The 23,903-nt window shown below is 37.0% G+C and overlaps 4 protein-coding genes across 16 annotated transcripts; 2 read left to right on the forward strand and 2 right to left on the reverse strand.

Annotated features, from left to right (window-relative positions):
• The first annotated feature begins 1,328 nt into the window (after nucleotides 1–1,328).
• On the forward strand, nucleotides 1,329–8,289 carry LOC119997484 (cyclin-dependent kinase F-4-like). 4 transcript variants are annotated; one of them, XM_038844546.1, is made up of 18 exons: nucleotides 1,329–1,478; nucleotides 1,949–2,198; nucleotides 2,315–2,865; nucleotides 2,971–3,049; nucleotides 3,142–3,210; nucleotides 3,287–3,376; nucleotides 3,513–3,651; nucleotides 4,285–4,387; nucleotides 4,500–4,552; nucleotides 4,643–4,709; nucleotides 5,143–5,251; nucleotides 5,387–5,452; nucleotides 5,588–5,656; nucleotides 5,819–5,882; nucleotides 5,971–6,090; nucleotides 6,782–6,813; nucleotides 7,487–7,565; nucleotides 7,924–8,289. In XM_038844546.1, exons 3-18 carry the CDS (start codon nucleotides 2,858–2,860, stop codon nucleotides 8,124–8,126), a joined length of 1,350 nt encoding a protein of 449 aa, XP_038700474.1. In that variant the 5' UTR covers nucleotides 1,329–1,478; nucleotides 1,949–2,198; nucleotides 2,315–2,857; the 3' UTR covers nucleotides 8,127–8,289. The 4 variants fall into 4 exon arrangements, with proteins under 4 accessions (XP_038700474.1, XP_038700475.1, XP_038700476.1 ...); XM_038844547.1 differs by having other exon boundaries at nucleotides 5,971–6,087; XM_038844548.1 differs by having other exon boundaries at nucleotides 5,974–6,090.
• A 2,045-nt stretch (nucleotides 8,290–10,334) lies between these two features.
• LOC119997485 (protein BREVIS RADIX-like) lies at nucleotides 10,335–14,353 on the reverse strand. Its single transcript, XM_038844550.1, has 7 exons — nucleotides 14,078–14,353; nucleotides 13,865–13,926; nucleotides 13,227–13,390; nucleotides 11,837–12,189; nucleotides 11,555–11,684; nucleotides 10,977–11,239; nucleotides 10,335–10,695 (listed from the first exon to the last, which is right to left on the reverse strand). The coding sequence occupies exons 3-7, from the start codon at nucleotides 13,344–13,346 to the stop codon at nucleotides 10,617–10,619; spliced, it is 945 nt and encodes a 314-aa protein (XP_038700478.1). The 5' UTR covers nucleotides 13,347–13,390; nucleotides 13,865–13,926; nucleotides 14,078–14,353; the 3' UTR covers nucleotides 10,335–10,616.
• Nucleotides 14,354–16,899: 2,546 nt separating this feature from the next.
• Nucleotides 16,900–19,610, reverse strand: LOC119996468 (protein PAM68, chloroplastic-like). Its single transcript, XM_038843112.1, has 2 exons — nucleotides 19,298–19,610; nucleotides 16,900–17,713 (listed from the first exon to the last, which is right to left on the reverse strand). The coding sequence occupies exons 1-2, from the start codon at nucleotides 19,388–19,390 to the stop codon at nucleotides 17,024–17,026; spliced, it is 783 nt and encodes a 260-aa protein (XP_038699040.1). The 5' UTR covers nucleotides 19,391–19,610; the 3' UTR covers nucleotides 16,900–17,023.
• A 396-nt stretch (nucleotides 19,611–20,006) lies between these two features.
• On the forward strand, nucleotides 20,007–23,891 carry LOC119996070. 10 transcript variants are annotated; one of them, XR_005467790.1, is made up of 6 exons: nucleotides 20,009–20,423; nucleotides 20,515–20,630; nucleotides 20,883–20,961; nucleotides 21,484–21,584; nucleotides 22,891–22,940; nucleotides 23,529–23,891. XR_005467790.1 is itself a non-coding variant. In XM_038842575.1 (6 exons), the coding sequence occupies exons 3-6, from the start codon at nucleotides 21,009–21,011 to the stop codon at nucleotides 23,704–23,706; spliced, it is 375 nt and encodes a 124-aa protein (XP_038698503.1). In that variant the 5' UTR covers nucleotides 20,014–20,423; nucleotides 20,515–20,630; nucleotides 20,883–21,008; the 3' UTR covers nucleotides 23,707–23,891. The 10 variants fall into 10 exon arrangements, 3 of the variants coding, with proteins under 3 accessions (XP_038698503.1, XP_038698504.1, XP_038698505.1); XR_005467788.1 differs by lacking the exon at nucleotides 20,883–20,961 and adding an exon at nucleotides 21,675–21,772 and having other exon boundaries at nucleotides 20,011–20,423; XM_038842575.1 differs by having other exon boundaries at nucleotides 20,014–20,423; nucleotides 20,883–21,054.
• The last annotated feature ends 12 nt before the right edge of the window (nucleotides 23,892–23,903 follow it).

Genomic DNA, 23,903 nt, shown 5'->3' on the forward strand with positions numbered 1-23,903 from the left:
AATGCACACCATTGGGAGTGCTTTCAAATTTATACCAAAATCAATACTAGGTCATGCATTTCTTACACTAAAAATAAAGCTATCAATAAAGGCAACAATTTTATATTTTTGTACTAATATATTTTGTTTGTTCAATCACATTAAAAAATACTATACTCAATTATGTCAACAAAAACACGTGTCCCAATATTTTTTTTTATTCTAATAGGTCTTCTCGAAGAGCTGACCGGATCGAATCCCAATACAAGGTGGTTCCGTACGCGCGACACCTAAGAGCCGCCTATGATATTCGTGGCAACACCTCACCACCAAAAGCCAAGACACAACTCGCCACCTATCGAATATTCCAGTTTCTAACAGAATGCGATGCCACCCACGGTAACCAATAACTTAGGGCAAATGCAATGGTGAAGTGGTATTGGGCCAACAAAGATGTTGTATTTTGCTGATGTGGTTGTATTGTAAAATGTGTTTTGCTTATGTGGCTGTATTGGGATAAGTGTTTTGCTGATGTGGATGTATTGATATTTAATGTTTTGGTGTAGTTTTGTTGTGGATAATATGGAGGAATGGAATGTTGTTGGGTTGGGTGGAAAGAGAAAGTGTGTGGGAAGAAAAAGTGTATAGAAATTTGTGTTTTACTGATGTGGCTGTATTAGAATACGTGTTTGACTTGACTTTTTGTGTAATAGAGGTGGGACCGGGCCAACAAAAATGTTGACCCAGTAAATTCTTTCTTATTGCATTTACCCTTACATTGCACACACGCACCTATTTGTTTGGTCACAATTAGGTGGCGCTCATGTGAGATCTGAACATATTGCATTGAGCCGTGGCTTGCAATTTTAGACTTAAGAGAAATTCTCTGTGGGTATGTCAAGTAAATAGGAAAAAAAATCGATACGATCAGAAATGACATGTGATGATCATATCCAAATTATACTGAGAGGATTGGTGAACACATGATGGTGATGATCCCATGCGTCCAATAACCATCTAAACAATAATAAATTGACGTAATAATACTTCTATTAAGAATCATGAAGAATGCGATACAAAATTTTAGTCCCATTGTGTTTGAAAAAACGAATCAAAGAATATTTTGTTTGTTACAAAGACTAAAAAACCTCTTTTTTTTTTTTTAAATAGAGATTTGGAGAGAGATAGAATTTGAACGCACGATGTAATAGATGGGTGATCTATTACAAGTAATGTGATTGTCGTTCAATCAATGACTCACTTTAAAAAAAATAAAAAACCTTATTTGAAGGCTACTTAAGTACAATGAAACGTAACGCATAGTATCGAAACTTGGTCCAATATAACGGTACAACCTACTAGAGGTGCGTTAAGTTGTCTTTGAAGGAAAGATAAAAAATAGGTAAAGTTTGGGATTTCGGTCTCTTCGCTTCAGAAAGAAGCTCTGGATTCCCCTCTCTCCGTCCTCCGCGACGGTTCTTATGCCGGTTGGCTCTCAGGTTTCTCTCTTTCTCTTATATGTACATGTATTTCAGTATTCATACAACGGTTGGCGTGTGTTTTAAATCATTAGATCGGATCTATGTTGCTATTTGGCGAGGTTTCTTCTTCGATGATTGGGTTCGATTCTTTTCGGTTAGGGATTAAGTTTTGGCCGTGTAGATTTTGATATTTGTTTGTTTCTTGTTGTTTTCGTTTATTAGGGTTTTGTTTGTATTTAGAGCGACTTGTTGCTGGTATGGGCAATTCGAATTTTGAATTCTGAATCATATGTTATATAGGGGTTTGTTGAAGTGATTTAGTTTGAGATTTGTATTACTCTTTCATAGGGAATTCACATGTCTTGTCTCATACGCAATTTGCTTAGTTATTTAGATTTCTGGTTATGTGTGAGATTTAGTTTTGAGAGCTCAGGCTTTTCCATTATCACTACATTCTTATGGCTTTCTTCATATTTATTTAATGTTAGGTTGTGCCACAGTTGGATCTACGCAACCCTGCCTCATTCCTTAAGACATGGCTGAGGTGTGCTTCTGGCCGAAACGCTTCCAATATCGGGTTATTTCATTCCAAGAAGCACTCGATTGGCGGTTTCTCGTACGTGGATATTTTCTTTTGGTTTCCTTTGTCAATTGCACTTAGTGGTTTGGTTGCTTTTAAGCTATCAGCACAGGAAGCGTGATGCAAAATATTGTGGAGATAGGTGTTCACTTGTCTCAGTAAGCGACTCTAACCATATGCCTTTTGCTTTAAGATATGCATCATTTGTCATTTTTTGTATGCTTCTATACTTTTTATTGTTTACTTACCTCATAATTTCGCTCTTTACCTACAGAGCTGCGTTTTGCAAGTGAAGGGTGAAAAGTTGTTTACAAAGTTCACTGCCTCGAAGCTGTGCGGAGTCTATAGTTATTAGTTTATTGCTTTAGTTTTTCCTTTTGATGGCTACTGGCTAGGGCGGAAACATCTGGTCGCTGAATACTTGCTAAAATTTTACTCGTGGTAGCTCTTATACTATTTCTAAACACTTTGGCAACAGCTATGAACCGAAGAATCATCTCTGTTGGTTAGAGAATTCTTGTTCGTTGTGAACATGTCAAACTGTTCTTGTCCTACCATGCCATCTATGCTTTCTTACTTTTTTGAAGCCCTGGATTCAGTCACAACTATGGCTTTAATGCCCATCCATCACAACTCTAGTTTTGAGATCTTGCACGTTGCCACAGAAGATTAACCCGAGATCAGTTGGCACATCAAGGGAGTTTGCTTGTGCTCCTTCATAGTTTCTACATCTACTGCTGTAGATTTATGCCATATACCTTCTTCCAATTTTATAATTTGTTCCAATAAAGAAAGAGCTACTTGGTGTTCCACAAGTATGGAGAGGTTGGTTTCTGCTCTTGGTGCTGGGCTTTCTTTTCTTCTATATTTTAATTGTTTGCATCTGGAGCTTGTTGTATTAAGCTAAATACTTTTCTGGTGTTCTACTAGGTACAAGCTAATCAAGGAAGTTGGGGATGGCACATTTGGGTGTGTTTGGCGAGCATTAAATAAGCAGTCTGGTGAAGTAGTATGTTTGTGTGCTCTACTTGTAAACTGTTGTTCCTCTGAAAGCTATGGTATGTTTTTTCCATGACTACATGCCTGTTTTTCTTTCAACAGGTTGCAATTAAAAAAATGAAGAAGAAATTTTATTCATGGGAGGAGTGTGTTAATCTGAGAGAAGTGAAGGTAATGTAATTCGATGTCTTATTAGTTTCATTTTCTTAGTCTACGATGTTCTGGCCTAATGAGCTTCTTGTCACAGTCCTTGCGGAAGATGAATAATCCTAACATTGTGAAGCTAAAGGAAGTCATACGTGAACATGACATACTGTATTTTGTCTTTGAATACATGGTAACTTTTTTTTAACGTTTTGTCATTATTTTGGTTCTTTCAATTTCTTTTTCATTTCAGTTGGGAGTTGGGACTACTTGCCGTCCACGTGGGGTTAGACTTTTTTTTTTTGTTTTGTTTTGCGTAATTGTTTTAGGAATGCAACCTCTACCAACTTATGAAGGACAGAGAGAAGCCTTTCTCTGAAGCTCAATTGAAGAAATGGTGTTTTCAAGTATTTCAAGGTCTTGCCTACATGCACCAGCAAGGATATTTTCACCGTGACCTTAAGCCTGGTAATATTCAGAATAATTGATAGTATGTTGTCTGTCATTCAATAGTAGCAGGGTTTGTGAACCGTGTTGCAGGGACCTTTTATTCTATTTCCTACCTGTGGCTATTTCCACTGGTCATGGATGAGGGAAATTTATTCGTCATCCAATTATCCCTCCTATACATCTTTGCTCTGAGTTCTGTGACTTTCCATCATCTTTTGCATGACCATTTGCCAAAATTTTCTGTTGTCATTTGTGCGGACTTGCTTACCATCTTGCATCTTACACGTGCATTCATGTTCAATTATACTCGGAAAATTAATTTGGTAAGATGAAAGAAATCTCTCGCATCAAGTATTGGATATCTGGCAAGCTGCAATAATTGATCTTTATTGGCCGATGTTTTTGACTTGCTCTTTGCCTTACGATAGCCGATTGTTCAAAGAGTGAATATTTTGCTTCGGATTGGGAAATGAATATTTTGTGATTTTGATTGTATCTCTCTCCTTTTTCTTCCAAAATATTTTTCTGTGCTAAACTTTTTTCATGTTGGTGAGTGGCTTGTGCCTTACGTATTCTGGTCCTAACCTGAAACTTCTAATTTTTCCTGTATCAATGTCTTTGAAGTGAAATAATATTGCTTGTAATTTGCAGAGAACTTGTTGGTCACAAAAGATGTAATCAAAATTGCTGATTTTGGTCTTGCACGAGAAATCGATTCACAACCTCCATATACGGAATATGTCTCAACTCGTTGGTAGGTCATCTACTACCTTTTCTATTATGGCTTTAGAAATTTCTGATGCTGACGGTAGGTGTTGTAGATTACTAGTTATTGGATTTAAACTCTTGAACATTAAACATTGCAGGTATCGTGCACCTGAAGTTCTGCTTCAGTCATATTCATATACTTCTCAAGTTGGTTAGTGTTGATGTTAATGGAAGTAATTCTTTGATATGACTTGCTTTATTTCCATATAAAAATATGTTCTTGCGTTCTTTTCGTGTGCAGATATGTGGGCAATGGGTGCCATTATTGCTGAGTTGTTCGCTCTACGACCCCTTTTTCCTGGCATAAGGTACCTAATTTTTTTTAGCATTGGATGTGACATATGAGTTATTCTTGATCTTTAATGCTGTGGAGATCTTAATTACTAGTAATATCGTATGAGGGGGGTCGAATTGACGGACAAAGGATTTTATATGTGGGTAGGCAAAGTTAAGCGGGGGTCCATTAATTATACATTCTAGAGTACAAAAATAACACTAAAAATAAAAAATTTATAAAATATGATACGTAATAATTAGCACATGTCTTCTTGTTTCAACCATGAGAATGATTTTTTATAACTAGGGGGGTCTAAATTGAAAATTCAGGGGGGTCTTTTATGTAAATTAGTATATAACTAGGGGTTTTGAAAAAATTTGAGGGGGGTCGGCTGCCCCCCTTAGGTAAGGGTAGCTTCGCCCCTGTTGGTGTTGGATCATACCTTTTCGTTAATGTGAATGCAGTGAAGCAGATGAAATCTATAAAATATGCAATGTAATAGGCAGTCCAACTGTGGAGACTTGGGCTGATGGACTAAATCTTGCGAGGGCTATTAACTACGAATTTCCACAGGTCTGTTCCCCCACTTTTCTCGTTTTTCTGTGAGTTAGGGTGAATATTTTTGTTCTCCATTGTGAACAGCTGAATATGTTGTTTTCCCGCTGTGTATGTCAATTTGTGATATTGCTTTTAATATGATAATTACAGTTGGGCGGTGTCAATCTGTCCGCGTGGATACCATCGGCCAGTGAGGATGCTATCAACCTTATCAGTGTAAGTAGTTATGTTGTAAACTTTATTAGTTGCCTGGCACAGTTTTAGCTTTTACTTGGTGGGACAATTTCTGGGAGACTGAGGCCTTCTGACCTGTGTGTTTTCTTCTCCTACTGAATTTTTGAAATTCTTTAGTCCCTTTGTTCCTGGGACCCTTGCCATAGGCCCTCAGCTGCAGAAGCGCTTCAACATCCTTTTTTCCAGGTATTTTTTATGGGATTCCTTTGTAGATCTTGATGAATAATATCTGTATAATTTGTTTCTTTAGTTTCCGTCCTTGTAATTCATTGATTGCCCAAAGCCATTTGTTGATTGTGCAAATCCATTTGTTGATTGCAATTTTGCTAACATTCTTTATTGTGGCAGAGTTGCTTTTATGTTCCCCCTTCACTTCGTTCCAGAACTGCTGCAACTAGAACACCCCCCTCTGGTTTGTTCATTTAGTGGCTGTTTCTCTTGTATATTTTTCTCAGTTTTCTGTTTTATGGAGTATGCCAAAATCTAATTTTGTGTTATAGCAGGAACAAGGATTGGCCTTGGGCAGCAATATGCTAGGAGATATCATGGAGCTTTATCAAATCCCAAGCTCCCTGGAAATTTTCATTCTCCTAAGTTACATGCCTCTTTGGGAACAGGTGGTTCAGTATTAGGCTTTGGAATTTTTGTACTATTATTAACATGGCTGAAATTAATGTTTTGAGGCATAATTCATTTCATTGTTGCAAATTCCTGCATTGTTGGATGAGTAATATTCTAATATTACAATATATTTAAGTAATGTGTATGTATACATATATTTTAGGATCATTGAACTTTGATTGCATATAGAAGTGGGATGTGTGCACCCAATCATCCGTTAAAAATTTTGCTTATCAACAATAATTGCATGATTTCATGAAGTGGGAAATGCTATTTGATAGATGTGATCTCTCGTTTTCTTCTCTTGTGTAAACTTTCTGATTTGAACAAGAATGCTGAGACCTTGCCATGATCTGACTATTGCTTAAATCATTGGATATTTTACTTGATATGTATGTTCTTTAAGAATTAGTTTTGACAGTGTTGCTTCTTAGAGTTCCATATTTCATTGGTTCATATATTTTGTTTATTATACATACACTCTGCGATATATGATTTCCCTGGTAGTATTATTAGTTCAGTTGCAAGTCATTATCATCATCAAAGCCTAGTTGATAATTTAATATCTTCTTGGGAAAAAGTTGTTTAGCTGTGAATATATAGTATTCAAACCTACTTCTAGTTTTACACTTTATATGTTCACTTGTATGATTTTGATATCTACAAATCTCATCTCAAACTGTTTTACAGGAGTGCAACGCAAACTGGAAATGGTCAATGAGGTAGAGTGTCTGCTATACTTTTTGTTCAGTTCTTTGTTTTCCTCTCCTCCTCTGACTTGGATTTCGATGTATCTTTCTTTAATTGATGATTCTTGACACTACCAATAACTAAGTGATGGGTGATCTGAACAAGGATGTACTGAAAAAGTAAAAATTTGTTCAACTGGTGGCGAAATCCCTTGGCAACTTGTTAGCTATAGGCTTTAGTATCCTGTGGACATGGGAATGTTTACCAATGGCTATAGATAATTGCATTTCATGATACTTGTGTAAGTGTATAATCAGTGGGACTTCATTTGTGTGTGTGGAAGGAGGGAGGGAGGGAGGGGGAGAGAGAGAGAGAGAGAGAGAGGAGAACAAAATTTGATATCTAACAAGATGGGTGCAGTTCGACTCTTCGCTTGCGTTATCTTTGATCTTTGCGTGGACTACTGTTTAAGACAAGAATTGTGTATGTGAGGTTCACAAGATGCCACTATTTTTCTTGCGATTGTTTGAATAGGAAAATTATTAAATGTTATCGTGGCCACTTTACATAAATGAGTTCGATGCTGTTAGGTACTCGTTTAATTGATTGGGAAATTAATGATGTTGAGTTTGGTATTGTATAATAAACCGATATTAGTTTAGTTCTTTTTTTTTTTTTACTTATTTCATTTCTTTTTGGATGTAGGCTGCAAACAAGAATGATGAAACCTTGAAGAGTTCAACCAAACAGGCGAAGTATCGACCACCAGGAAGGAAAAGCCCCAGTAAGTTCCTCAGCAATTATATTTTCTTTAGTTTTGAAAGAGTGTATTCATCAAGAACCAAATTATCCTCTCGTGTGCTGCTGAATGCTCATGAAAGATATGCAAACCATAGTCATCATGAATCTGATTATCTCACACACAGCACTTTTAGTTAATCTGTGGATATTTGTTAGGATTTTTTTGGTTTATACGGATTTGGATGTCTGTTATTTGTTGAATTCGTTGTTCAAGAGAAATATGGTTCTGGTCCTTCAGGACCATAGTTAGTTTTAGTAGGTAATGGGATTTAGAATATGGGTCATCGTTGAGCATTACCATAAAGTGTGCCTTGATTTGAAAACGACCATTTCATTGGCAGATTCTTTTAACAAAGGTGTGGCTGCACGCGGAGTATCTGATACTGCCGATAAGCTGTCTAGGATGACAATGGGTCCTCGACAGCAGTCTCTTTGTCAGCCACAGCCTCCTCCCAAGGGTGGAGTACAGTGGAATTCTGGATATCTTCGTCCATCCCAACATATTCAGCCTGGCAGAGCTTATCCTAGGAAAGTTGTGGGATAATAAACTAATAAAGTGGCTTGTTTTAAAAGTTTGCAATATGTATCGTGTGCAACTGTCCTAAACTTGATGTTCTTTTCCTGTCAGAGACAAGACACGCTTTTTATTATATATTAATGTAGCAACCTTTGTTTAATACCCGTGAATGTAATTTTATGTCGTCTAATCCTGCTATTATTTGGAGGGAATTGCGTAGTCTAGCGTAATTTGCAGGTTTAACCTTTTGGAATCTATTGTTTGATGTGGTTTTTGGAGTTGTATTATTTAAACAGCTGTGTGTATTTTTTAGTTGTGACTAGGGCGTGCCAGGGAATAGGTACTGCTTCTCTTCTTATTAGCGTAATCCCAAAAACAAGATAGCATTGTCTTTCCTTTAGCTGAAATTTTTCCTAGGAAAGATTTGATTGTGGAAGAAGATTTAGAAGCTCAGTTGGAATTGGAATTTGGATCAGTTACATATGATTACTGGCTGGCTGAAATTGGTCATCAATATATATTCAGTAATTACTGAGCTTTTATTTCAGAAGTTTGGAGTCGGTTAGATAGAAAAATCAAAGGTAATGAAATTATTCATTATTGTGTGTTCTTATGTTCTGTAACACTATTATTGGGAAATCGTGTTTATTTTGGTCTTTTCTTCCCCAACTGAGCTGATTTCCTCTGCGATTCAGTTTGGTATATGTTTGCTATATTGAAATCTACTACTCGCAGTTTTATGAACAGAATTTATGCTTCAGTATTCGGACTGTGTGGTGTCATGTAACTCGACATAATATGTTAACGAGGCAAGAGGTTCATGTTGCTATGAAGATGCAGCAAGCAGGGCGTTGTCCTCTCCACTATACCAGCTGAACTCTTCGGCTAAATCATATTTTATGTCCTTGAAGTTTTTTCAATTTCTCATTTATGTCTTTGAAGTTTAAAATTTATCGATTCTATCCTTAATGTTTTAAAAATCAATCCATTTATGTCCCGACCCTCCTTTTCTGGTAGTCTTGTTGTCGGAAAAGCTGAGGTGGCATATATCTTCGACGAATTCGTTGTGTCATTACACCTGGCATTTTCCTACAATTAAAAAAAATGAAAAAAAAAACAAATTTTAAGCTTGAATCTTGTCTCGGCCATGCGAATGTAGGCTCTCAGGAACAAGAAGCTCATCATCTTTGATTGAACTGATGCAACGATTCACTCCATCTCTCCCTTCAAACCATATGTGCCGCATATTCACTCTCCTTACATTGGTGGAGACCACGCAACGATTTTGGGATTGTCGAACACTGTCACTGTCATGACAACACTAGATCTGCAAAATCTCTTTTTTACTCTTATCTACAACTTGAGATGGAACAAATAAAATACTCCACGACAAGCAGAGAAAAAGATTGAACAACAGATTTGAGAAGATGATTTATGAGAAACTCCATAAAGAGGGGTGATTGTCCGCTGTCTTCTTCCCTCAAACTTCTCTTCTTCCTTCAAAATTGTCACAAATCTACACCCATAACAAATCTAGAGACACATAAATCAAATGGGCACTCGATTTCTCAAAAATGCAAAGGATCGTCACCGGCCCATGCATACAACGCTCTTCAATTGAGAGGCCTTGATTTCTCAATGCTTTCACCATCAAAGGTTAAAAAAAAAAAAACTTAAATTCTGGTAATTGAAGTGTGGAATTTACAATAGAGAGATCTGGAGATTACGTCACGTTTGAGAGTTTTGGAGACAAGAAGATGGAGTAGGAGGGGGAAGATGAGGAAGAAGGACGGTGAAGATGCTTTCATTTCGTTTTTTCTTTTCTTTTTTTGAACGTGGTTTTCATTTGGTGTTTCTGATGTGGCTTTAATTTAAAAATATAAATTACGTGTATAAGTCATGTTGTCATTTGGGTTGCCAAGTATGTAAAAATCGGCATTGACATGCCGGAAAATGAAGGTCAGGACATAAATGGATTGGTTTTTTAAACATTAAGGATAGAATTGACAAATTTTAAATTTGAAGGACATAAACGAGAAATCGATGAAACTTCAGGAACATAAAATATGGTTTAACCGAACTCTTATCAACGGTCTTGATTTGGAATGTAACGTGTGTTCATGCTTTTAGGGTGGATAACAGAGTTTTCATCAGAGTCATTCCAGATTAAAAAAAAAAGAGAGAAAGGAATAATACCCGAAGGTGCTGCTTTAACTACAAATAAATGATTTCCCATATCAATAAAATAAACATATAATTCAAACAAATAACCCGCAAATGATTCCAGTTTCGTTTCTATGAACGTATTTTCGCAGAGTAAACCCAATGATAACGTTCTTCCAGCAGACAAAAAAAAAAAATGGAGATTGAAGCACCACAAATGATGAAGATGATTCTGCACTCTGCCACTCTTTAGTGAAATAATGATGTTACTAAGAAGATGTGTATTCGTAAGGACTTCATCTCAAAAAGACACAAAACTGGAGGAGTCGGCTGTGTAAAGTACAGGTCATATTTCTAAAGGTATTGCGCTTGTATTCTCTCTCTATTATCTTCCCACCACCGTTTTGCGTTCGCTTCCCCAAACTTCTCTCGGCTGCAAAAAGTCGAGAAATTTATCAGCACCAGTAGATACACAATCCAAAAACATATAATAGAAGCATCCCAATCACAAGACGGGGGAGCGAATACAGTTTTAAGTTTTAACCCATTTTTGTAACATCTGGCTAATAACTTAGGTAACATGTTTATACTGGGGAAATTTCCGGACGCAAGCTTTTAACAACTTCACATAAATTTGTGAACATAATTAGAGTGGGTGAATCATAGACTGGTTAAACAGTAATATGAAGAAATGTGTATTTGATATTTCTATACCTGAACCTGACTCGCCGGAGTTCCCTAGTGCCATCCATTGATTGTGTGATGGTGATGTACACTCCAGGCTCATCTTGCTCCACCCATTGTGTCTCCACCTCACTGGCATTGCTTACAGAGACTGAAGCCTCATCTCTTGATGAGGTTGTTGTCCTTGAAGCATCCATACAATACTCTCCTCTCGGACCTCCAGAAGCACAAGCACTTGTTCTAGCATCATACCCTTTACTTCCAGTGGGTTTATAGTGGTTCCTTGGTGTCCACTATAATCAATACAGTTCTATTAGTCATGGGGATTATTTAATTCTACAGTTGAAGCAGATTTTAGAAGATAAAGACAGAGATATGATGATGATCAAAATGATGTCAAGGAAGTGCCTGGTTTCAAGGCATTTTCGCATCAAGGAGCTGCACTTCTCTAATCCAGGAAAAAAAGAATTGCAAATCTTTGCCTAAACTAATTTTCAACTTTGTATGTCTAGTAAGGTAGAGATAGACACATGCTAAATTAAGTCCGAAACACAACAAACGAAAAGGAGGAGGAGGAGGAGGAGGAGGAGAAGAAAACTAGCAGTTACCTCATCCTCTGACCTAGAGGCAGTGTTAAGTGATTGGCAATTAAATCTTTGAACATTGTAGAGCTCCATAATTCTGTCGTAATTCTCTCCCCACCATAGTTGCGCTTGCGCCTTATCAAACATATCCCGGCTTCAGATCAAACACCCAAAGAAAATCAACGCCTGCTCTTAATTACATGCTAACAAAGTTTCAACAACAGAAAATCTGAACATAATTGCTGAATCTAAAGTTTCAAATTCAAAGGTTGTCTCTTTTCCTATACATGAGGTGATTGTAGATACCTGAAACGAATTTGCTTTAAATCATTGGCCCCTTGAGGAAGAGATACAAAGGTTATGTGAACGCCTGGTTCAACTTGTGCCATCCACTCCTTGGGACCATCCTCATCCTCTAGTACAACATCACATGCCTCTGTTCCACCAGGTGTTCGGTCACCACCAAATGATCCGGTAAATCTCGACTCAAATTGTGCACCTGGGTGGTGACTTTCACTTGTAAAATCCAAAGCAGGAGTTGAGCTTGAGCCGTGAGGAACCCTTTCTGAAGGTTGCTGTCCTTTCTTGTAGCTGCTAGAGCCTGTGCAAGGCTTGCATTGCTGATAAGCACCGGAGAACTTCAATGCCACGCCTTTAATCTGTACGTCATCGAAATCCGAGATTAGACAGGATGAATTATTAGAGTACTTTTGACTTTTGATTGATCCACATGACTTCTTACACTAATGCAACATGAAGTATTAAGAGGTAAAGAGAGAGCTAGCCAATATGAAAACTCCCATCAAATTCATATCATATATTCATTGCAGTTGCAGTACTAGGTAATCTAAGCAAAAGTCAAGAGTTAAAACTTTAAAGCATTGTCTTAGGAAAAATTTATAGCTACAACTCTTAACTTCACTTCATTATCCACTCAAAATATTTGTTTATCCAAAGTAACTATATTGATATGGTAGTTTTGGAAGACATTGGATCGACCAGAATCCAATGGTATTGGTGGGCCACATAAGGACATTGTCTTTTCTTAAAAATATCACTTGTCTTTCCTACAGATCCCCACTAGAGAGTAATTGGGTCCAAGGAAAAAGGAACTGATTTAACTATATATGTTATTGGCTTTCAGCTATGACTCACAGGGAAAGTGGTAGTTGGATTAGCAAAACATGTCCCTGAATTCTTGGAAATTATTTCATTTTAAAGTGAAACTGCATCCTATGATGTCACTATTGTAATGTGTCCTAAGCCAAGCAAGTAGACAGTCAGACATCCAGGCTTATTATTGCTTATGAGCAAAAAAACAAAGCAGACAACAAATGGGCTGCTTCATCAATGACACTATCTTATTTCCACGTAATCATAAGGTGTTTATCAATATCCTTTAACATGATTTCGACACACACACACACAGAGTCACAGACACACACATATGTATATATTTATATAAGGCCAATAGGAATATAGGATGGTCCATGCCCCACCATCCAAAGATGAAGCTTATGATTTTGTTTGTTTTTTCAAACAAGGCAGAAAGAGAGCAACTGAAAAAGTAACGATTGAAGACTGAGAAAGATAGTCTCTACTATGTATATATACATACATGCATACAGCATACATATATATGTATATAAATATTAATATCAGTGAAGTATATGGAGAGAGAGACAGAGAGAGGAACCTGAGTGGTAAGGCTTTTGACGGCTTCTTTAGTCCTAGGAGTGTCAGTGCCACGCGCACCTCCACCTTCCTCTCCTCCGTCCTCTGCCATTTGCTTCGTACAAGCTATGCACGCAAACATCTTCTCTTTCTTCAATTACCTTTTTTACCCTCTACTCTCAACTCCTGGAACACAAGATAGAAATTTATTATGTAACCAATATCAATTTTTATTATTTCTCATAAGTTTTACATATGTAAGAATGCAATGTATATATCAATGAAAGAAACAAAAGAATCAAAGATTGTGTGCATTAAGCCGAAGTCCCTGACAGAAGCAGTAATGAATCAATCAATAAATAAATATATTTTGCTAAAAAAATAATCAATCAATAAATGAATCAACAAAACAGCTTTAAATTAAAAAAAAAAAAAAAAAAAAAACAGAAACCTAAAAGTAAGTTGTGATGAAAAAACAAAATAGGAGAAGAGAAAAGAAAAGATAATTGATGGATCAATCTAAAAAAGATGAAATCAATGGTGAATAGACAAAGAGGCAGGAGAATAATGGGAAAGAAGAGTCGCATTGACTTGTGTTTCCAGCTCCAAAAAAAAAAAAACTCTACTGAATCATTATTCTCTGAAAACGACTTAACCAACCCAAGCAGTGTGTTCTCTTGCAGCTGCTCTTCTGGGTCTTCTTAGCTGTCTCCTTTTAATACCTGTAGATTATTATCAAAAACAGCTTAAAACCATCACCAGAAACCACTCCATTCTTTCTGGTTCTGGGTAATAACAATGCCAGCACACGGACTCTGTTTCGGTTTGAGAACTTGAAGGGTAAAAACCAGAACAAAAGTTGAGCAAACTCACCTATGAAATACTTCGATTTATTTCAGAGTGATTGCAGCTTTGAAAAGATGAGAAAATTCCCAAAAATATTCGAGCAATTAATCTTGGAAACCCCTTGAATTTCGCAGGAGTATCCGCTCTTGTAAGAACAACAAAACACACTCCCTCAGCCTGCTATATTTAGACGCAGAAACGACAAAACATGTTTTGGCCGAAAAATCCGGGTCTGGATCCGGATTGTATCAGAAAGGAAAATTACGGATTCGTGGAGCTCCGGTCCCGGATTTTTTGTTTCAATATGTCAAGAGAAGAAAAAGAGCCGATTCAGGTTCTGGTGTTCATAACTGCTAACCTTATATAGAGAGAGGACGGAGGGAGGAACGGAGATTTGACGGCGTTTGTGCCACACCGTTATTTAACGACTCCTTGAGAGAGTGTAAATATGACCAAAAAAAAAAAAACAGTATGGATATGTGGGGCTCATGTGTTGGATAATGCAAGGGAAGGATCTCTTACGTGTATTGCAAGTAGGGTACGTGGCGAAAGATGATTGAGTAATGGACATGCATAATGAGGAGATCAAGGCTTATGATTTGATCAAGACCAGTGAGGAACCATACCATCACAGGGCACGTAGTTTGTACGTGGAGAAAAGGCGTATATGCGAGCCAACTTGTCGTGGTACGATTAGCAAGTGCAGGTGAGGGCAGCAGTGGTAGAAATGCAATTTGGAGAATTGTAACATGTTCAATCTTGTCAAAGCCTAGCCAAACAAAAAGCACTAGAAGCAGCCAAAAAAAAGCCCAGTCGTTGCCCTCTATGGACTCCGAATCTCCGATTCATTTGTTCTCACCGTCTCATTGCCATGCATCTGACTTAACTCTTTCGTGTCGTAAGTAGGAATATGGTGCTCAAAAACACCTTATTTATATATGGTCAGCATTGTCAAAGTTTTGTTGGGCATGAATCTGCTACATGTTTACTGCCTTCTGTCAATTTGTCAGCACTGCTACCGTTTACTAGTTTTGCTCTTCGAATCGTGCATAACTGCATATGTAAGTATATGCATGGGCAGTGTGTGTGCGCGCGCGCTTATTATGTGTGGGTATATATGCTTTGCTTTTCACTTTATCCAAATCATTTGTTTTGTGTTATTCCCTTGGGTTAACGTGTCTTTAAGCAAAGAATGCTTGGAATGAAGGAACAAAACAACTCAGCATTTCTTAAACATATTAGCACACACATTCTCTCTCTCGGTGTCTCTCTCTCTATATATATATATAATGGGTTTGTGCCACGTGGCAAGATTTGGAGGTGGAAGCTTTTGGTAAAGAAGAAGTTATCGGATCTTGTTAAGCAAGAAAAGCATTGTCAACATCCAAAGCCATTCCCTCCCCTTCTTGTGTCTTTCACATCTCTCTATCCGCTGCAAGGGGAAATCACTAACTGGGGAAGCAAACAAAGTGTAACATGTTACTCAAACATAAATAGATCCATAAGCACAATCTAGCTAGGACAATACTTGGAAAATTTGTTGGTCTAACTTGTTTCTTGGTTCCTTAGTAACTATTGATTTTTGTACTTTCAACCACATAATTGGAATTTGGGATTTTAGCAGATCTTTAAATTAAGAAGTTGAGAGGATGGATGAACATTTAATTAAGACATCCACCTCTATCTTTCCCTAAGTAATAAAAAATAAAAAAAAAGAGTTCAAAATCAAATTTGGGGATGTGAAGAGGAGACATGAAAGATATGGTGGACAATGCACTTGTTTTTGGGTTTTAACGGTATAAATGTTGGGTTCATCAAGTAAGTAAAGCTATTTGTTTGTAGTTGGAAAAGTTTGATTTGTGAAAAGCCCATTCAGCAATCTTACTCCTAAAAGCAGATCTTCCGATCGATGTCTTTCTTTATTTCTAATGTTTGATTTTTCTATCTACATTTCTTGTTTCAGAGTTTGAACAAAAGCAAAACATTCCATGTTAAAAGAAGAGATCAAGTGGCCAGTAATGTTTTAATCAAATACCTAACTTTCAAATCAAATCCGCACATCTTTGATCATGCTTGTACTTCGTACATGTAGACAAAGCAATCTGGAACGTCTCAACGGCTACTTCTTTTTCTCCTCTGCGTCTTTCAACGTAAAACTGGTTTCTAAAAATCATGGACGGGACTTAGTTTGAATTGACTGCTCGGTTGTCCGATTGTTCGGTTTTGCCGATATATCAAGCGTTCAAATTGGAGATCATGATGTAGCTATTTTGTATATGCAAAAGAGAAAATGCGAGCTTTGGTGTACTCAAGGTATACCTCAAGAGCGACGCTCTGACACTCAACTAAGCTCAGTAGGGTAGTAAGGCTATTGAAATTGCTTGGGGTTTGAAAATCTCTTTTTAGCTATTAGACCAAAGTGAGAATGTGCAAGATTACTTAGGTAAATGTTCCTTTTTATATGAATTTAAAATAACTTTTGATTGTGGGCAAGATATCCGGGGGTGAATGAATCTTCTCTTTATTCTCTTTATGTATGATAATGAATAATTCTCGATACTCGAGGTGTTTTGGTCACGTAAGGTTCTCAGATTTATGATTGTTCGGCTGTACCGAGGCTACATCTTGATTTGCAGAGTTTTTCCCCTGCCTGATCACCTCCTCCTCCATCAGTGGGCTGACACCAGTCAACATCTCATTTAGAAGGGTAATTTGGTATTATCATAATTAATTGTGTAATCCCTCCAAGGTTGCTCGAGATGGGAACCTAGTAGCAGGCATATTTTTTCCAACAACATCCATACTTCAAAGAACTAGAACTACTTTAAAAAAAAAAAAAAAACTATGAATTTACAGACTTAAATGATCTCTTGTGCATATATAAACATGTCACTAGCTATAAAAGTAATATGAAAAATGAGACAGCAAAAAAGAGAGAAAAATGTGAATTAGGCAAGGTAGAGAAGAGTAAGCCTACTTTTTGTCAGATCTTCCCCAAAAAGACTGCCAAAAAACAGGCCAATTCTTCTGAGCCTCATTCCAACCCAAGAGTGAGCCTTCTCTCATGGGGTCCCAGCTGGAGGATACAATACCATAACTCACACCCATCAGAGCTGTTCCAAAGAAGAAGAATGACACTAACAAAGGCACCCATGTAGGAATATCAATTTTTAGAATCGCCTTCAGATAGTAAAACAACGGGAAGAACAGCAGGCCAATAAATAGTGGAATCCCAACGGAAAAACCCATTCTACTTATCATTCTGTTAGTCACGATCTCTGGAATTACCCCTCTGTCCCTTTCCTCCATTTCATTATAGTCGTTGTCATTGTCATCATCGTCGTTGTTGTTGTCATCATCATCATCATCATCATCATTGCTGCTAGTCCTTGACTTCTTTCCCTTTTTCGATTTCTTAGGAGGTGGTCCAAAGCCTCTTGGACCTTTCAAGCTTGCATATAGAGGCATCATGTGTGCCAAGGGAGTTTGACTTTGGTGAAAATTGGCAGGGTAATTTGGTGCAAAAAATAAGCAGGGTTTCATGGTTTTCGTTTTTTGTTTACATTTACAAAAGCCGGCATCCCTAAGGTTTTCCATGCAACTGCTGGTGGAGAAGGTCCAAGACTTTTGATCCACATACAGTTGTTCATGGCTGCACTCAGTCTGTAACACCTTAGGCAAGTGAGTGTTCAATATTACAAACATCAAAGAGACACACCTATCAATCGTCAGATGATATTTTAATAATAATAACATTTGGAATAAGAAGGTAAAATAATTCATGGTCGACATAAGTTGTCTAAGCAAAGAAGTGAACTTCAAATTCTGGTCTATTAAAAACATCTTGATATCTTCATGGTGGTAATCCCTTAGCCAGTTAGCCATAAGTGATATTTGTTAGAACTATTCTACAAAACTGAAGCTAGTTCTGTTACTTCTGTATACTTTCCGGGAAAGAATACTAAACTTAGCTTCAAAATCCCAATCTACATGCAATTCAAATGGAAGCACCAAATTAAGCAATCAAATGACATGTCTATATTCAGTCAATGGTATCACTATCAGAGCTGAATCTTTACGCTTCTTTTAAGCAAATTTGCCAAATTAATAGTTCTAACTTTTAAGTACATGGATGAAATGATCCATCTCCTGATTTTGTACTGTTCAAGAGAGTTGAGAAATATATTGATAAATAATGTCGAATTCCAAATAATCGAGTGTAAGATCTTGAAGAGAAACAGTATGCTGGAAAGGATATAGCAGAAGGAAATGCCAAGCTACCTCAAATTGCAGATACCATATTAAAAAAACGTTCGCAAAAGCTCAGGGCATTCATAAAAATGAACAGAGACAGAAGCACCATGAATGCGGACCAGATTTTTTTTTTTTTTGGGGGGCGGGGGGATAAAATTCATAATTCGATATCATCCATAAAAACATGCTGTCAAAAGTTCGGTGTAGATGTTTGAGCGCTTATTTCACGGAGCAAACTCTAAATAATTGAAGTACTCAATTATAAGAAGGGCACCATGATATGAAACAATTACTCAAAAAACCATACTATACTGGAAAAACTAGAAGATATGGGTTTTCCTTGTTTACTGCAAGGGGAAAGACTACCCTTCCCTGGATTTGCAAATTGGCTAAGTTGATTCAATGTCCGAAAGGAAACTGTTATAAGCGGTCGGAAACAGAAATATCTGTTTCAAAAATTTGTTCAACCACAAGTTAATGAACTTGGCAAACTCGGCATTGAATGAATTCATTTGATGCATTATCATTCCAAATTAATGAAACAAACTTCCTTACTCCATCAAACCAGAGCAACACCTAGACACCATTTCCCAATTAATCACACACACATACAAATAAACCTACGGGTAATTGGTATCAAAAAGGAAATGTTGGAAATGTTTAGTTACTTGTGAGAGTTTCTTATGATCAGCAACAATTGCCTAAGCAACATGAATTTTGTTTCTTTTTTAAATTTCTTCTCCTCCCAAAAATCCGTAACATTATAAATCACACTTAACCTCAATATGGATTATTGATGAAGACTATCTACCCACAGGACTAATTGCCATATCCAACGAATTACAGAAAGCTTATAAAGGTTATATCTGAGATGCTGGTACCAAATTCCATAACTGTTCAACAAAATAAAGGTCAAGATGATACATTTTCAATCAATTTGAGCATATACAAACACGGCATACAATCAGGCACAGAGAGAGAGAGTAATTTTACCTTGGAAAACGACGGGGGTGGTCGATAAATCCTAAAGTGCCATGCTAATGACATTGATGATGATGGCTTCACTATCCCTGCTACTACAGCCATTCCTGGTTCAAGACTAACCTAAAAGGCTAAAACTCCATGAAAGAGAAGCCACTGGAGGTCACCACTGATCAGTAATACCAACGCCAACCGGGAAAGTGATAAGGTTGCAGCTTATGCTATTGTGAAGGGCGATTTTGATGGGCCGAGACTAGATTTCTAGAACTGATGGCCTGATGGGCGATTGGTGATGGCTACACTTTTTTTGGGCCGGGTCAGGCTATTTCTCAGATGGATTTGGACTCAGGCTTTCCCTTTCTTTGTGAGCCTATTTATTGTTATTTTATTAATTGACGAATAATAATTCCAAACAAAGGGTTCTTTTTTTTAAGGCTAATGTTTCTACGTAAAAAAGTTTTTATTTTTTTTTATTTTTATGGATGAGTGGGAGCAGGGAGGGGGAAATACACGAACACCGGAACACATGAAAATGTTAAAAAATAAAATGTAGCTAACCTTTTAATTATGGACATTCGCTACATTTAAATCCTAAATACAGATTGTCCTAATTATTACAGTAAGTAAAATATAAATATACAGAGTCAATTAATTTTTTTATGCGAGCCCACCGTTTCAAACTTTCAAGTACCACTTTTCATTCGATATAAGGATTTTTCTCCCAAATTTTGTTATTTCCTTTACCTTCCTGTCCTTCTCTGTAAAGTGTAAACCCACTAAACCGAAATTTACGAATTACGATGAAGAAAACAAAACCCTCAAAAACTGCGATTTGTCCGATTGAAGGAAGAATTTAGCAAAACACTTGTATGCAGAGATGATGCATCAAGTGAAATTCTTATCTCAATTCCTTCAATTCGACAAATCTCAGTTGTATAAGTTTTCGTTTCCGATTTTTCAAATTGATTCTTCTATGAGCTCCTTCTGTTCCAAAGCAGAAAATGTCCAACACGTTCGAAATTTAATCAAAGATGAAGCGAGAAAATGGACGCCATAGACACAGTGTTCGATCCGCTCAGAGAGTGAGCCAATAAGAGCGAACGTCTCGTCAAGAGGTGCGACAAATCCGTTCGCAAAGGTATGAAAATAACTTTTCGATTTTGATTTTTTTTTAACGAAAGTTTGGTAGTTGTTAATCGTTCACGCGATTATGCATGGCGATGGTGTAGAATTCGCGAAGGTGACATTTCGTACAGATTTAGGGTTCGTGGTGACGGGATTCATCGCGTTCTTCGTGAAGATGATGTTCATACCTATCAACAACATCATCGTTGGATCTGGCTAGGTAAACCTAATTCTTCTTTGTTTACGATCTATTTGATTGCTTGATTGGCTTTGGTGTGCTTTTCTTTTAGATTGTTACTTTTCATTCGGTCATTTTAAGTGTGTTTTATCGTCAATGGAATATTATATAATTCACGGTTCAGTGAAGTCGCACGGATACGCGGATAGATTAATATAATCAAGATAACATCATATATTGGCTGGAAATTCTTAAATCAAATTATTGACACGATACTTCTCCCGAATCTCACAGAATAGGTCTCGCTCTTGCTGATCGATCTGCTAATGCCCCTTTCAGCATAACGTAGTTTGCCAGATCCGTCTCTGTTGTGGTCTGTTGTCTTGTCGTGGAGCCTCATCACACTCTCGCATTTGTGGAATGGGTCGTGTTTGGTTTCTCTGTCTTTCTCTGCACATTGTAGTTTGTAATAACCTTAACTTGCAATTTCTCATTGGCCAAACAGAAGACTCTTTCTGAGAAAAAATTTTTGGTTACTTAATATTTAAATTTATTAGCAGTAAGATCTACCTCTTAAATGACTATATTTCTTTGTGCTATGATTGCATTAAAGATTTGCTTCAATGTCCTAACATATTGCCTTAATCCACCTAGAACTATATTTTCTTAATTATTTTTCTGTGTACATTCAAAACTTAGTTTCCAGACTTGAGTTTGTCATCAAGATAATTTGAAATTTAGCTAAAGAAAATTTGGTGTTTAGCATTTTGGCTCTTTTTTTTCGTTTGTGATCTTATTTATGGTTAGTAATGTGGTTATCACCAATTTATGAACATTTTGTTGTTCAGCTTTTCTTATTGGTGTTGGATCTCACCCTTTTGTAATCTGAATGCAGTGCAGATGGAATCTCTAAAATATGCAGTGAAACAGACGTGTGCATCAATCTCTCATTGTAAATATGAATTGCTTGTCAACAAGTGCACAATTCATGAAGTGGTAAGGGATGCACATCACATGATATACGCGATATCCTGCTTTCTTTTCTTGTCTATGCTTTCTGATTTAGACAATTCCTTAAATCATTAGGAATCCCACGTCATGTGATATGTATGTTGAACTTCATTATGAGATCATAAACTTCAGATTATAAGCAGAAATGGATTGTGTGTGCCAATCACCCAACTGTAAGTATGATCTGCTTATCAAACAATTAATGAAGTGGGATGCGCCATATGATGAACATGATGCCCATTTTCTTTTCGTGTTTATGCTTTCTGATTTGGACATAGAGGTTGAGGCCTTAGTACCATACTCTGATTACTTCGTTTAATCATTAGAAATTTCACATGTGCCTTGTCAATTAAGTTTTACATAGGTCCGCTCCATATAATGTAATATTACACTCTAGTGTTTCTGTTATTTTGTTGTGGATATCTGCAATTTGTGATGCCATGATACTACTATTAGTTCGGCTGCAAATCAAATCATCATCATAATAATGATCAAAGCCTAATGGATATATTATATTTTCAAACCAACTTCTTGCATGTAAGTTGTTGAAATTTAAATATTCATTCATATGATGTGATGTCGAACTTTCTCATGTTATACTGTTTTGCAAGAGTGCTATGCAAGCTTGAAATGGTCAGCGAGGTAGGGTGTAGGGATATGCCTTTTCTTTTCTTTCTTTGTAGTTTATTAATGTAGCTGTCTTTAATCTATGATTCTCAACTTTAAATAATGAATGATGAATAATCTAAACAAGGATGCACGAAAAGTTTATTCAATTAGTGGAGAAAATGATTGACATTCTTTAAATTGTTCCGGTTTGCTCTAGGCTTTAAGACCTGTTGGAAAATGGAAGTGTTTGTCGTTGCCTATGCATTGCTAGGAAAATGTTTCATGATACTTGTATATGCGCATTTGACCAAAAATCTTATTTTTAATTACAATAGAAATACTGGACTTAAATTGAAAGAGATGAGGGGGTTTACGGAAGGAGAATGGGTTGAGGTAAGAAGAGATTTGATATCGAACAAGACAAGTGGCGTCCTATCTCCGATACCCTAAACTCTATGTTGACTCCTGTTTAAGACAAAAGTAATTATGCTGGCTAGATTCGCTGCCCACCTCCATGTTTTCTATGACAGTTTGAACAGAAAATATTATAAAAAAGTGGGCCACAACAACTTTTCCAGTAAACCTCTATTATCTTGTTTAATTATTTGATGAAACTTTTTATGTGTGCATACCATCACAATAGTAGCTTTCCGCTAGTAACTTGGGTTCTTCTCTTTTACAGGGTTCCATATGCACAGTTAATGTAAATGACACAATCCACGCCATTCAGTGGTATACCTCCCTCCCTCCCTCCCTCCCCACGCCCTCCCTCACCCCCTCCCCCTCCCTCTTCCTCCCCCCCCTCCTTCAGTCTCCCTCTGTAGTTGACATCCTATGTCAAAAGTTTACCTTTAGGACAGTCTAATTGAAGTTGTTCCATTAAGTGATTTCTAACTTCAACATGGCATATTCTAGTAATTGGTTATCAGAGCATCCCTGGTTGCAAGGATTGAGATCATAAAAAAAAATCCCATCTACGTACCTGGCACAAATAGCTAAATGTGATCCAGAGATCTTTTTCATTCAGCATCAGTCATTTTGGGCAAACACAAAAGGGAGAGTGTTTGGCCACCGGATCTCTAGTCTAATCTTGTAGACCGGTAATTCAAAATATCCAAGTCATTCTTTCCCCTGTAGAATAAATAGGCGTTCCTTTTGTTTTGTGATTTTGAACTGGATGATTTAATTGTCATCAATATTATCTGGTGTTTTTTTTTTAAAATAAAGCAATTTTTTAGGGAAGGGGAAACTAATAGAAGGGGCAATGAAAGATTTTATCAAACAATGTATTGACGAACATTGTCGGTTTTCTGGTGCCAGGGGAAAATGCCATTGCAATCAGTTGCTCAAGGGACTCGGCTTTATCCTAATCATGAAGGTTGGCTTTGATGTCTACGGTAAGGAGGATGGTTTAATGGTAAGTTTCATAGCAAGAGATTACAGGAACTTGGTCTTTAGTCCAGATATCATCAATTCATCCGGCTCATCTTGGATGTGAAGTGGTAGGTGGAAAAATGGTCTTCGATTGGGCTATAAATGAGATGCCTAGAAGAACATCAGGAATTTTTGGAACAAGGGCGTTTAATTGCCGTAACACGGTTATGCCTGTTCAAAAGAAGAAAAGAACCATTTTTAAAATTTAGGAATTTGAAAACAAAAAGTAATAAAAGAACTAGAAATTGCCATCCACGTTTG

This window comes from Tripterygium wilfordii, chromosome 4 (assembly GCF_013401445.1).
Source record: "Tripterygium wilfordii isolate XIE 37 chromosome 4, ASM1340144v1, whole genome shotgun sequence".
NCBI classification, from domain to species: domain Eukaryota; kingdom Viridiplantae; phylum Streptophyta; class Magnoliopsida; order Celastrales; family Celastraceae; genus Tripterygium; species Tripterygium wilfordii.

Bases quoted from the DNA above. Each gene is read 5' to 3' on its own strand.
- LOC119997484 (XM_038844546.1), top strand. The intron at 3,377-3,512 runs GTAACTTTTTTT...TAATTGTTTTAG, and splicing joins ATTTTGTCTTTGAATACATG to GAATGCAACCTCTACCAACT. The intron at 6,091-6,781 runs GTTCAGTATTAG...ACTGTTTTACAG, and splicing joins TGCCTCTTTGGGAACAGGTG to GAGTGCAACGCAAACTGGAA.
- LOC119996070 (XM_038842575.1), top strand. From the start codon at position 21,009: ATGGGTCGTGTTTGGTTTCTCTGTCTTTCTCTGCACATTGTAGTTT. The intron at 21,055-21,483 runs GTAATAACCTTA...ATCTGAATGCAG, and splicing joins TTCTCTGCACATTGTAGTTT to TGCAGATGGAATCTCTAAAA. The intron at 22,941-23,528 runs GTATACCTCCCT...TTCTGGTGCCAG, and splicing joins ACAATCCACGCCATTCAGTG to GGGAAAATGCCATTGCAATC.
- LOC119997485 (XM_038844550.1), bottom strand. From the start codon at position 13,346: ATGTTTGCGTGCATAGCTTGTACGAAGCAAATGGCAGAGGACGGAGGA. The intron at 12,190-13,226 runs GTTCCTCTCTCT...GATGACGTACAG, and splicing joins TCAAAAGCCTTACCACTCAG to ATTAAAGGCGTGGCATTGAA. The intron at 10,696-10,976 runs GTATAGAAATAT...GACTTTTTGCAG, and splicing joins CTCCGGCGAGTCAGGTTCAG to CCGAGAGAAGTTTGGGGAAG.
- LOC119996468 (XM_038843112.1), bottom strand. From the start codon at position 19,390: ATGGCTGTAGTAGCAGGGATAGTGAAGCCATCATCATCAATGTCATTA. The intron at 17,714-19,297 runs GTAAAATTACTC...AAGGTGTTACAG, and splicing joins CACCCCCGTCGTTTTCCAAG to ACTGAGTGCAGCCATGAACA.